Genomic DNA, 12,125 nt, shown 5'->3' with positions numbered 1-12,125 from the left:
TCTCACTGGATTTCTTAACTCGGCTGCCCCCATCTAATGGAAACACTACCATTCTGGTCATTGTGAATCGATTCTCAAAGGTTGCCCACTTATTGCCCTCCCTAAGCTCCTGCTGACTCGTGAGACTGCCACCCTCATGGTTCAATGTGTTCAGGGTCCACAGCTTCCCTCAAGACATAGTGTCGGATTGTGGACCACAGTTCACTTCACGCTTTTGGAAGGCTTTCTCCTTGTTGGAGCCATGGCCAGCCTCTCTTCTGGCTTCCACCCCCAATCTAATGGCCAGACTGAGTGAGTGAATCAGGAGTTGGAGATAACCCTGTGCTGCTTTTTTCCTTCTAACCCTTGTCCTGGAACTCCCAATTGGTTTGGGCAGAGATTGCCCACACTAACTTCCAGTTGTCCTCTGTGGGTATGTTGCCATTGAATGCCAGAAGGGATTCCAGCCACTGCTCTTCCCTGACCAGGAGATTGATGTGGGCGTTCTTGCTGTTGATCAGCTGAGTCAACACTACAAGCGCATTTGGAGATGCTCTACTGCGTACCCAGAAACAGCATGTCCGGCCTTGGATCACCCGGACAACAGCAATACCTATGTCAGGCTGCTGTTCATTCATTTACTTGCTAGTGACACAGTGTGGAGTAAACCTCTCTGGGACTTTAAGCCATGCTGCCCCAGCAACCCCACAACCCCAATTAACCCTAATCTAATCACAGGACAATTTACAATGACCAGTTAACCTACCTGGTATGTCTTTAGACTGTGGGAGGAAACTGGAACACCCATGGACAACCCACACAGGATGGACAGAGACTTGTTACAAGACAGTGCTGGAATTGAACTCTGACTCTGGAATGCCGCAACCCTTAATAGCATCATGATAACCCCTATGCTACTGTGGTGCATGGATTGCAGCCCAGTGGTTGCATTATACGCTCAGTCCTAATGAACAAACTCTTAATCCTGCGCCTTTGTACCTCCCTCTCCAACTGGGTCTTTCACTTTCTCATCGAGAGACCACAGTCGGTGTGGATCAGAAATAACATCTCCTCCTCACTGACAATCAACACTGGGGCACTTCAAGGATGCATTCTTATCCCACTGCTTTACTCTCTTTACATCCTCGACTGTGTGGCTAGGCACAGCTTGAATACCATCTATAGATTTGCCAATATCACCATTATTGTTGGCAGAATTCTAGATTGTGATGAGGACGCCTACAAGAGCGATATAGATCGGCTGGTTGAGTCGTGTCACAATGATAACATTGCACTCAATGCCAGTAAGGCCAAGAAATTGGTCTTCAGGAAGGGCAAACTGATGGATCAGTAGTGGAAGGGGTCAACAGTTTCAAATTCAGGGTGTCGACATCTCTGAAGATCTATCGTAGGCCCAACATTTTGATGCAATTACAATGAAAGCATGACAGCGGCTATATTTCATTAGGAGCTTGAGGACTCTTGGTATGTCAACAGAGATTCTCACGAGTTTCTACAGGTGTAACTTGGAGAGCCTTCTGAGTGGTTGCATCACCTTCTGTTATGGAGGGCACACTGCTCAGGATTGGAAAAAGCTGCAAAAATGTTGTTAACACAGTCAGCTCCGTCATGGGCACTAGCCTCCTCAACATTAAGATTACCTTCAAAAGGCAATTCCTCAGAAAGGGAGCATCCATCATTAAGGACTTCTATCATCCAGGACGTGCCCTCTTCTCATTGCCACCATTAAGAAGGAAATAGAGGAACCTGAAGACACATACTCAACATTTCAGGAACAGCTTCTTCCCCTTTGCCACCAAACTTCTGAATGGACAATGAACTCATGTGCACTACGTCACATTTTTTTTCTTTTTTTGGCTCTCTTTTTCCACTATTTATGTAATTTAATATTTTACATATATATTTCTTACTATAATTTTTTGTTTTTTATTATTATGTATGGCAATGCACTGCTGCCACAAAACAACAAATTTCATGACATGTGCCATTGATATTAGCCTTGATTCTGATTCAGTAGTCATATAATAGTAGAGTAGAAGCTGTCCTTGTGTCTGGTGGTTCATGATTTCAGTCACTGACATACTGCAGTAAGAGCTGGGGAGAGACACAAGGACAGCTTCTTTTCACTTTCTTATTTGTTTCCAACCATTACACATCAGCCTCTGTCTCCAAACTCCTTCCTCTCTCCCTCATCTGCCTCCATCTATCCATCATTTCCCACCTCACCTATCACCTGTCTCACCCCTCCCTCTCTCCTCTATATATTAGATGTTTTCCCTCTCCATTCACAGTCCTGATGCAAAGTCAAGACCCAAAATGTTGACTATCCCTTTGTATCCACAGTTGCAAACTAACTGAGCTCTTCCAGCACTTTTGCCTTTTGCTCAACATTCCAACATCTGCAGTCCCTTATGCCTCCAACAATCTGTCAGGCATTAGAATGAAATGGTGCCTTATGTTGAACTAATGGTGGTCCAAAGTATTTTGCAAAGTTACTTTTAGTCATTAAGAAATAGCATAAATGAAATAAATTTTTGTTTACTTAAAGTACATTGCAATCAAGTTTTCTCCCATGTCTGCAGAAATGTTGTAATATGAAATAAGTAGTGTAGTAGTCCTACTACATATTCACAAGATTATTGACAGCATCTTTCTTAATTCCAAGTTAAATGTACACAGAATAGAATGAGAATTCTGCTTATAATTCTCCAGGAATTTGAGAAAACAGGTTAGTTCAAGTTGCACTGGTGATGGTGGGTGGTGTGGGGGGAATGCAGATTAGGCAGGACAAAAAGTACGTCCTTTATATCTCCCTTTGCCAAAATCCCTTTGTCCTGCCCATTCCTCCCCAACCGGCAAACGAAAACTTATTTCCACGCTTTCCCAGTTCAAAGAAGGATCTTCATTGGGAAGCATTAACTCCATTTCTCTTTCCACATGTGCAGCCTGACCTACAGAGCTAGCATTTAGTTTGTTTTTTCAGATATCTTGCATCTGCAGTATTTTAGTTTTGAACAATTAACTTCTCATTTATACCAAAGATTTGATTCATTAATTATCTTCAAGTTACTCTGAAGTAGTTTTCAGAGAATGACAAGGAACATTCAATTGTTTTGCAGATATTCTTGAAAAGAAAGAACATTTTTAAGTAAATTATCACATAGAAGAGATGCCAAAAAGGCCTTTTTTTAAATCCCTTTTAATGTTGCCCATTAGCAGCACTCCCACACCCACACCCCCCGGAACATGTTGTGTAAATTTATTGCCTTCATATTATTTCAAGACGGACATTTAAGTGCAGTAACTATGTTAGCATTTTTTCTGTCAGGAAGCCAGGGTTTAACCAGGAACCTGAAGATGATTCACATGAGCATACAATTGGTTTTTATCAAGGGAACAATGTTTCATTCATAAAATGTTTGTGCTCTTGCCCATCAAAAGGATTGTAGGTATGTTAGCACTTTACCAGTAGGTGGCAGAATAAATCATGAAGGTTACTGCATAAACACATGAAATGTCTGCAGGTACTGGAAATCTGGATCAACACGCACAAAATACTGGAGGAACTCATCAAGTCGGATAGCATCCATGGAGAAGAATAAACAGTTGATGTCTCAGATCGATACTTTTCATCAAGACAGGAAGGGAAGAGGACAGAAACCAGAATAAGAAGGTAGAGAAAGGGGAAAGCATTACATGCTGGCAGGGGATAGGTGAGACCAGGTGAAGAGGAGCTGGGCGGGTGAGGTAGAGGGTATGAAGGCTACTGCAGTAGCTTGACCTGTCGTAATGCAAAGCAACATTTGTACTTTTAAAAGATTAAGAATGCATAGAACTTCTTAATTGGAACAGTATATATAATTTCTACAGACTGTCACTTGGGATCGAGAACGACTACTTTCATTACAGTTTTGTGAGTTTTCAGGTGGGTAATGAGGCTAATGTGGGAACTTCTGACCATTCTGCAGATTGGGCAGATGGGTGGTTTGTTGTATAGTCTGATGGTTTTTCAGCTTCTACTGGGTCTTTATGTGCTTTCAGCATATAGTCTGGAGGTTCTCAATGTAATAAAGGTAATGACACCATTATAATGGAGGACTTCAGCATGCAAGGGGATTGGGAAAATCAGGTTGGTGTTGGATTACAAGAGAAAGAATTTGTTAAATGCCTATGGGATGGCTTTTTTGAGCAGCTTGCACTTGAGCCTACTTGGGGAAAGACTATCTTAGATTGGGTGTTGAGTAATAGCCCAGATATTATGAGGGATCGTAACCCAACGGAACCCTTAGGAGGCAGTGATCATAATGTGATTGAACTCATACTGCAACTTGAGAGGGAGAAACATAACTCACATGTATCAGTATTGCAAGGGAATAAAGGGAATTACAGAGGCATGAGAGAAGAGCTAGCCCAGGTAGATTGGAGGAGGATACTGGTGGAGATGATGACAGCAGAACAGAGATGGCTGAAGTTTTTAAGAATAGTTCACAAGGCACAGGAAGGATATGTCCAGCAGAGGAAGAAGTTCTCAGAAGGCAAGGGTAGACAACTGTGGCTGACAAAGGAAGTTAAGGTCTGCATAAAACCCAAGGAAAGGACATATAAGGTTGCAAAAGTGAGTGGAAAGTTGGATGATTGGGAAGGTTTTACAATCCAATGAAAGGCAGATAAAAAAGCTGTCAGAAGGGAAAAAAATTAAATATGAGGAGAGACTAGCCAATGAGATAAAGCAGGATACTAAAGTAAAAGGGAGGTGAGAGTTGATATTTGACCACTGGAAAATGTTGCTGATGAGGTAGTAATGGGGGGACAAAGAAATGGCAGATGAACTTAATGGGTATTTTGCATCTGCCTTCACTGTGGAAGACACCAGCTGTGTGCAGAGGTCCATGAGTGTCAGAAGGTAGGAGTGGGTACCATTTCTATTACAAAGGAAAAAGTGCTGGGCAAACTCAAAGGTCACCTGGGCTAGATGGACTACATCCCAGAGTACTGAGAGAGTCTCCTGAAGAGATACGGATGCATTGGTCATGATTTTTCAAGAATCACTTGATTCTGGCACTTGATTCAGTTGACTGTAAGATTGCAAATGTCACTCCACTCTTTAAGAAGGGAGGAAGGCAAAAGAAAGGAAATTATAGGCCAGTTTTAATGGTTGGGAAAATGTTGTAATCTATTATTAAGGATGAGGTTTTGAGGTACTTGGAGTTTAGTGATAAAATAAGTCTCAAAGTCAGCATGGTTTCTGTGAAGAGAAATCTGCCTGTCAAATCTGTTAGAGTTCTTCAAGGAAGTAACAAGCAGAGTGGATATTGGAGAGGCAGTGGGTGCCATTTACTTGGATTTTCAGAAGGTGTTTGATAACGTGCCACACATGAGGCTGCTTAACAAGATAAAATCCTATGGCGTTATAGGAAAGATATTGGCATGGATAGTGGAATGGCTGCCAGGCAGAAGACAGCAAGTGAGAATTAAAGGGGTCTTTTCTGGTTGGCTGCCAGTGACTAGTGCTGTTCCTCAAGGGTCAGTATTGGGACTGCTGCTTTTCACATTGTTTGCCAATGATTTAGATAATGGAATTGATGGCTTTGTGGCAAAGTTTGTGGATGATACAAAGGTAGGTGGAGGGTTAGGTGGTGCTGACAAAGCAATCCGATTGCAGTAGGACAAATTGGAAGAATGGGCAAATAAATGGCAGATGGAATACAGTTGTTTGGTATTTGGGGAAAAGGAACAGTAGTTTGGACTATTATCTAAATGGGGAGAAGGTTCCAACATCAGAGATGCAGAGGGACTTAGGAGACCTCGTGCAAGACTCCCAGAAGTTTAATTTACAAGATGAGTCTGAGGTAAAGAAGGCAAATACAATGTTGGTATTTATTTCAAGGGGAATAGAATATAGATGCAAGGAGATGATGCTGAGCCTTTATAAGACACTAGTCAGGCCGCACTTGGAGTATTGTCAACAGTTTTGAGCCCCACATCTCAGAAAGGATGTGTCATCACTGGAGAGAGTCCAGAGGAGGTTCACGAGAATGATTCCCAGAATGAAGGGGTTAACATATGAGGCACGTTTTGCAGCTTTAGGAAGAATTCATATTAGGCAAGAAACAGTGTTGGATAGACTGTTGAGTCTGAAGGCTGTTAAGTCCCCGGGACCTGATGGTCTGCATCCCAGAGTACTTAAAGAGGTGGCTCTAGAAATCGTGGATGCATTGGTAATCATTTTCCAATGTTCTATAGATTCAGGAACAGTTCCTGCAGACTGGAGGGTGGCTAATATTGTCCCACTTTTCAAGAAAGGAGGGAGAGAGAAAACAGGGAATTATAGACCGATTAGCCTGACATCAGTGGTCGGAAAGATGCTGGAGTCAATTATAAAAGAGGAAATTACAACACATTTAGATAGCAGTAGAAGGATCAGTTCAAGTCAGCATGGATTTATGAAGGGAAAGTCATGCTTGATTAATCTTCTGGAGCTTTTTGAGGATGTAACTATGAAAATGGACAAGGGAGAGCCAGGGGATGTAGTGTACCTGGACTTCCAGAAAGCTTTTGATAAAGTCCCACATAGGAGATTAGTGGGCAAAATTAGGGCACATGGTATTGTGGGCAGAGTACTGACATGGATTGAAAATTGGCTGGCTGACAGGAAACAAAGAGTAGTGATTAACGGGTCCCTTTCGGAATGGCATACTGTGACCAGTGGGGTACCGCAAGGTTCGGTGCTGGGACTGCAGCTGTTTACAATATACGTTAATGATTTAGATGAAGGGATTAAAAGTAACATTAGCAAATTTGCTGATGACACAAAGCTGGGTGGTAGTGTGAAATGTCAGGAGGATGTTATGAGAATGCAGGGTGACTTGGACAGGTTGGGTGAGTGGGCAAATGTATGGCAGGTGCAGTTTAATGTGGATAAATGTGAGGTTATCCACTTTGGTGGCAAGAACAGGAAGGCAGATTACCATCTAAATGGAGTCAAGTTAGGAAAAAGGGAAGTACAATGAGATCTAGGTGTTCTTGTACATCAGTCAATGAAAGCAAGCATGCAGGTACAGCAGGCAGTGAAGAAAGCTAATGGCATGCTGGCTTTTATAACAAGAGGAATTGAGTATAGGAGTAAAGAGGTACTTCTGCAGCTGTACAGGGCCCTGGTGAGACCCCACCTGGAGTATTGTGTGCAGTTTTGGTCTCCAAATTTGAGGAAGGTCATTCTTGCTATTGAGGGAGTGCAGCGTAGGTTCACAAGGTTAATTCCCGGAATGGCGGGACTGTCATATGTTGAAAGATTGGAGCGACTGGGCTTGTATACACTGGAATTTAGAAGGATGAGAGGGGATCTGATTGAAACATATAAGATTATTAAGGGATTGGACACACTGGAGGCAGGAAGCATGTTCCTGCTGATGGGTGAGTCCAGAACTAGAGGCCACAGTTTAAGAATAAGGGGTAGGCCATTTAGAACAGAGATGTGGAAAAACTTTTTCACCCAGAGGGCAGTGGAGGCCAAGTCTCTGGATGCATTCAAGAGAGAATTAGATAGAGCTCTTATAAATAGCGGAGTCAAGGGATATGGGGAGAGGGCAGGAACAGGATACTGATTGTGTATGATCAGTCATGATCACAGCGAATGGCGGTGCTGGCTAGAAGGGCCGAATGGCCTACTCCTGCACCTACTCTCTATTGTCTATAATGCGGGGGTGGGTGGGGGATCTCATTGAAACCTATCGAATATTGAAAGGACTAGATAGAGTGGATGTAGAGAGGATGTTTCCTATGGTAAGGGTATTCAGAACTAAAGGACACAGTCTCAAAATTGAGAACAATTTTGAATCCCTTTAGAACAGAGATAAAGAGGAATTTTTTTAGCCAGAGAGTAGTAAATCTGTGGAATGCTCTGCTACAGACTATGGTGGAGACCAAGTCCGTGCATATATTTAAGCTGGATATTGATTGTTTCTTGATCGGTCAGGGCATCAAAGGATATGGCGAGAAGGCAGGTGCATGGGGTTGAGTGGGATCCGGGATCAGCAATGATGGAATGGTGGAGCAGACTCAATGGGCTGGATAGCCTAATTCTGCTCCTTTGACTTATGGTCTTAATACCATTGTGAATCCTCGCTCTCCAGTGGTCATGGTCCAGAGATTTTCAGAGGTCAGTGGGGAAGTTAGAATTCTTTAAGGAGGATGTGAACAAATTCTTAAATGTTTTCCTCTGTCAATGGTAATCTCTTCACATGACAGAGGCTAGCACATACTTTTTAACACTACTCCTCATCTTTTGTTCTCCAGTCGTGCCGAAGGATCTCGGCCCAAAACGTGAACTGTACTCTTTTCCATAGATGCTGCCTGGCCTGCTGTGTTCCTCCAGCACTTTGTGTGTGCTGCCTGGAATACAGTACCTGTTTCAGCAGTTTGGTGTCAAGACTGAGAACTATGTGGCCTGACCGATGTGGTGAAATGGGGTTCAATATTGCGAATGTTAGTCTGGGAGAAAAGATTGGCACCAGTTTCCCAGCTTCAGATTGTATATAAAGATCAGGTATCACCCAATCAATATCAATATACCCGTATCATCTGACAAACCCAGAAAATGTTAGTAGCCATGTTTGTTAGACAAACTCTTACATGTCATGCAGTTCATGTAATCAGTATGTGAGAACCAAAAGAGCTGATTTTAAACAAGAATGTGTTTTAGATGGATGGGAGTCTAAAGCTGGAAAGGTAGTATTCAGACTTGCAGTGTTGTTGAACTACTGCAGTTATTAAGCTCCTTCCATGATTTTTGTTAAGAGGGAACTGCCAGATTTTGACCTTGTATGAATGAAGGAATGATAATGTATGTTTAAATAAGATGATAGAAAACAGACAGGGGATCCTGTAAGTTGTTGATGTTTCCATGCACTTGCCTACTTTTCCAGTTGAAATGGTGGAGGTAACAATTTTGGGAGGTACTATAGGGATAAATGGAAATCAAGTGGACTGATATATCTTAGAGAATACTGAACTTCCCACTGCTGCTAAATCTGCATTGATAAAGGCAAATGTTTAATTTTGAATTGTTATTTCATGTGTCTATTGCTTCATGTTTCACTGTGGAATTTGAAAATGAGTTTATGGAAATATGGGAAGAATGAAACTATGTTATTTTTTCCCCACTTATGTAAAAATATTGAGTTACAATTAAAGGAACAGAATTTGCTTGTCAGTGTTCAAAACAGAATCGTCATTCAGCAGATCTTCAACTAAAGCTAACACAAGTTTTAACTAATATTACAGCTATAATAAACCCTGAGGGATTTCCTATTAGGTTCTGGACCTCAAGGATTTGTGCCACTGTTGTTGGCAGAATCTCAGATGGTGATGAGAAGGTGTACTGGGGTGAGATAAATTGGTTGTTTGCAACTATAACCTTGCATTTAATGTCAGCATGACCAAGGATTTTATTGTTGACTTCAGGAAGAAGTTGGAATACACAACAGACTTCATTGAGGAGCCAGCAGTGGATAGGGTAAAGACCTTTAAGTTCCTGGGCATCAACATCTCAAAGGATCTATCTTAGGCCCAATCATGAAGAAAACGTACCCTCAGTTCTACTTCATTAGAAATTTGAGTTACCAAATATGCAAATTTCTACAGATTCTGACCATTGCAGCATCACCTGGTGTTGAATCTGCAATGTGGAGATCAAAAGAGGCTGCGGAGTGTTATAGAGTCATCCAGCTCCATCAGGGCACAACACTCCTTTCCTCTGAGGATATCTTAAAAAGACAGTGCCTCAGGAAGGTAGCATTTGTGATTGAGGGCCCTTGCCATCTGGGGCATGCCTTCTCGTTATTACCTTTAGGGAGGAGGTGCAGGAGCCTGAAGACCCACACTCAATATTTTAGGAATAGCTCTTTCCCCTCTACCATCAGATTTCTGAAAGGTCTCTGAACCCAACGTACCCACCCCACTATTCCTCTTACATACCATTTGCTTTTTTTGATAACTTATAGTAAGTTTTAGGTCTGACACAAAACAACAAATGTCATGATATATCTTTTGATAAGGTCCACCCAGGTAATGAAAGAGCAAGAAAAACACATTGGACTGAAGCCAAGAACTACCTCACTGAGGAATTGCTATGTAGATATTAAACTAATGATAAAAATACATTTGATTCCTTTGGATAGTATTGTGAATCCTGTTCTATAACTTGGAGATAAATCACAAGAGATCTGTCTCTCAAAAAGGTCATGACTGTATTAATTTATAGAGCGCATCAAAAACTGTTGAAGACTGGGGCTTGGATTGAAATTGACAGGTAGAAAATTCCACACAAGATGTAAAACAAAGCAAAGCTCCCAAGTTATTGATACTGCACCATTTCACTGACAGTATTCAGAAAAAGTATGTTTCTCAGAGAAGGTATATTTCCATTGTCTACTGTTACTTTCATGTTATTTACTGAACACGGAAAGGGTGGCAGCGCTTCTCTGCTGGGAATTACCGGTATAGAAAAATAAAAATTATGACAGAGAAATCATTTACTTTCTTAATGACTGACACACCACATCAATATGCTACTTTAGGGCAGACCATCCCAGAAATTGGATTGGAAACATCATAGATTCATATGAAATCTCTGCAATAATGGGTGTAAACATCTAGTTCAGTATGTCACTGTGAAACGGATTGTTGGTGAGAGGGTACAGTTTTCACATTACGTTTCATGAGGAGCCGACGGGTTTTCTGACCGAGAGGAATCCTGGCCAGCAGGGGTACCGCCCATTCCCTGACGTCGTGAGCAACAGGTGCAGGAATGTTCCTAGGTTCGGGGTGAAGCAGAAAGGACCGTGCAGGATGTGATCTCTTTGAAAGTGCCTCTTTAAGATGGAATGCTGGCTGTTCGCTGCTTGTATTCTTCTTGCGACGTCTATCGGGACCTCTGGCTTTGGTCCCAAGAATGGTAAATCTGATACTTCCAACTTTCTGAGTGGCAGTCTGAGGTTTGTGAGAACTGCGCATCATTTTCTGCTTAACGGGGGAATTCGTGATTTCCTTCCCGCGAGTGTACAGGTTGTTGAAATGCCGTCGCAGGTTTGGTCTTGATCAAAGGACGGCAAGCTCCGCGGTATGCAGAAAGCGAAGTTGAAAAGCTCCGTAGTGACAGATGAAGGAGCTGTCGCACTGTAATAATCCACTCGAAGCAAAACGGTTGTAAAAATGTCATTGCAGTAAATTATTAACTTATTTACAAGGATTCTTGCGTGTTATTAAAACACATTCAAGGATGAGCAATTTTAGGGTTAAAGTGGTAGCGCTTAACAATTAGTATTGCGACAGAAACTACTTCTGTTATAAACCAGTATAGTGAAAACATTTGACGAAAATCCGAGGACATAAACTTGCTTAAAACACTCGGCAAGTCACCGCCATCTGGTCTTGAAGCTGGAAAAGTTAACGATATCTCTTCGTTCAGACGCTGCCTGGCCTGTTACACGTTTACAACATTTTCTGTTTTCATTTCAGATTTGCAGCACTTGCAGATTTTTTTCAAGAACATAATTTTCATTTCTATTTATTCCTAGTTTGCCGCTGCTTATAAATACAGTTGCAGATGCCTTCTATATGTAATAGTAAGATCGCATTTTGATGATCTTTTGAAAGAATGATCTTAAAAGATGAGGCGCGGGAGATTGTATTGCATTTTATCAAGTGACAACAGAAAGTTGTCCATCAGAAAGCCCTTCCATCAGTCTGTCGATGGTGTTAAGAGAAAAATAAATGGAAGAAATGCAAATTCTATGTCAAAGCAGAGAAACTGCAGTAGTTCATTAATGGTCTCCGTCCTGTTATTTTTCTTGGTAAAAAAACGGACCAATTATTGAAAACTCCGCACAGAGTTTATCAACAAACAAAAGAATCTAATGCAACAGCCATTTACTACACCGCTTGACACCACGGCGTCGAATGTTTACTCAGCACAATCCGCCTGAAATTGGTTAACACACACAAAATGGTGGAGGAGCTCAGCAGGCCAGGCAGCATCTATGGAAAAGAATGCAGTCGACCCTGAAGGGTCTTGGCCCGAAACGTCGACTGTACTCTTTTCCATAGATGCTGCCTGGCCTGCTGAG

At 41.9% G+C, this 12,125-nt stretch overlaps 2 protein-coding genes across 3 annotated transcripts in view; one reads left to right on the top strand and one right to left on the bottom strand.

The window, feature by feature from the left end:
* The window catches only part of cobl (cordon-bleu WH2 repeat protein), a 322,888-nt gene that overhangs the window by 310,438 nt on the left and 325 nt on the right, over positions 1-12,125 (bottom strand). The gene's annotated exons all lie outside the window — the stretch shown is intronic.
* The window catches only part of LOC132395594 (polycystin-1-like protein 1), a 237,974-nt gene continuing 235,304 nt past the window's right edge, over positions 9,456-12,125 (top strand). Inside the window, exon 1 of the mRNA XM_059972420.1 lies at positions 9,456-10,954. Coding sequence (XP_059828403.1) covers positions 10,879-10,954 — 76 coding nt within the window. The 5' untranslated portion in view covers positions 9,456-10,878. The remainder of the gene's footprint in view (positions 10,955-12,125) is intronic.

This window comes from Hypanus sabinus, chromosome 6 (genome assembly GCF_030144855.1).
Source record: "Hypanus sabinus isolate sHypSab1 chromosome 6, sHypSab1.hap1, whole genome shotgun sequence".
NCBI classification, from domain to species: Eukaryota; Metazoa; Chordata; class Chondrichthyes; order Myliobatiformes; family Dasyatidae; genus Hypanus; species Hypanus sabinus.
Note: the sequence above shows the minus strand (reverse complement) of the source record. Positions and strands in the feature narration are given on the sequence as shown.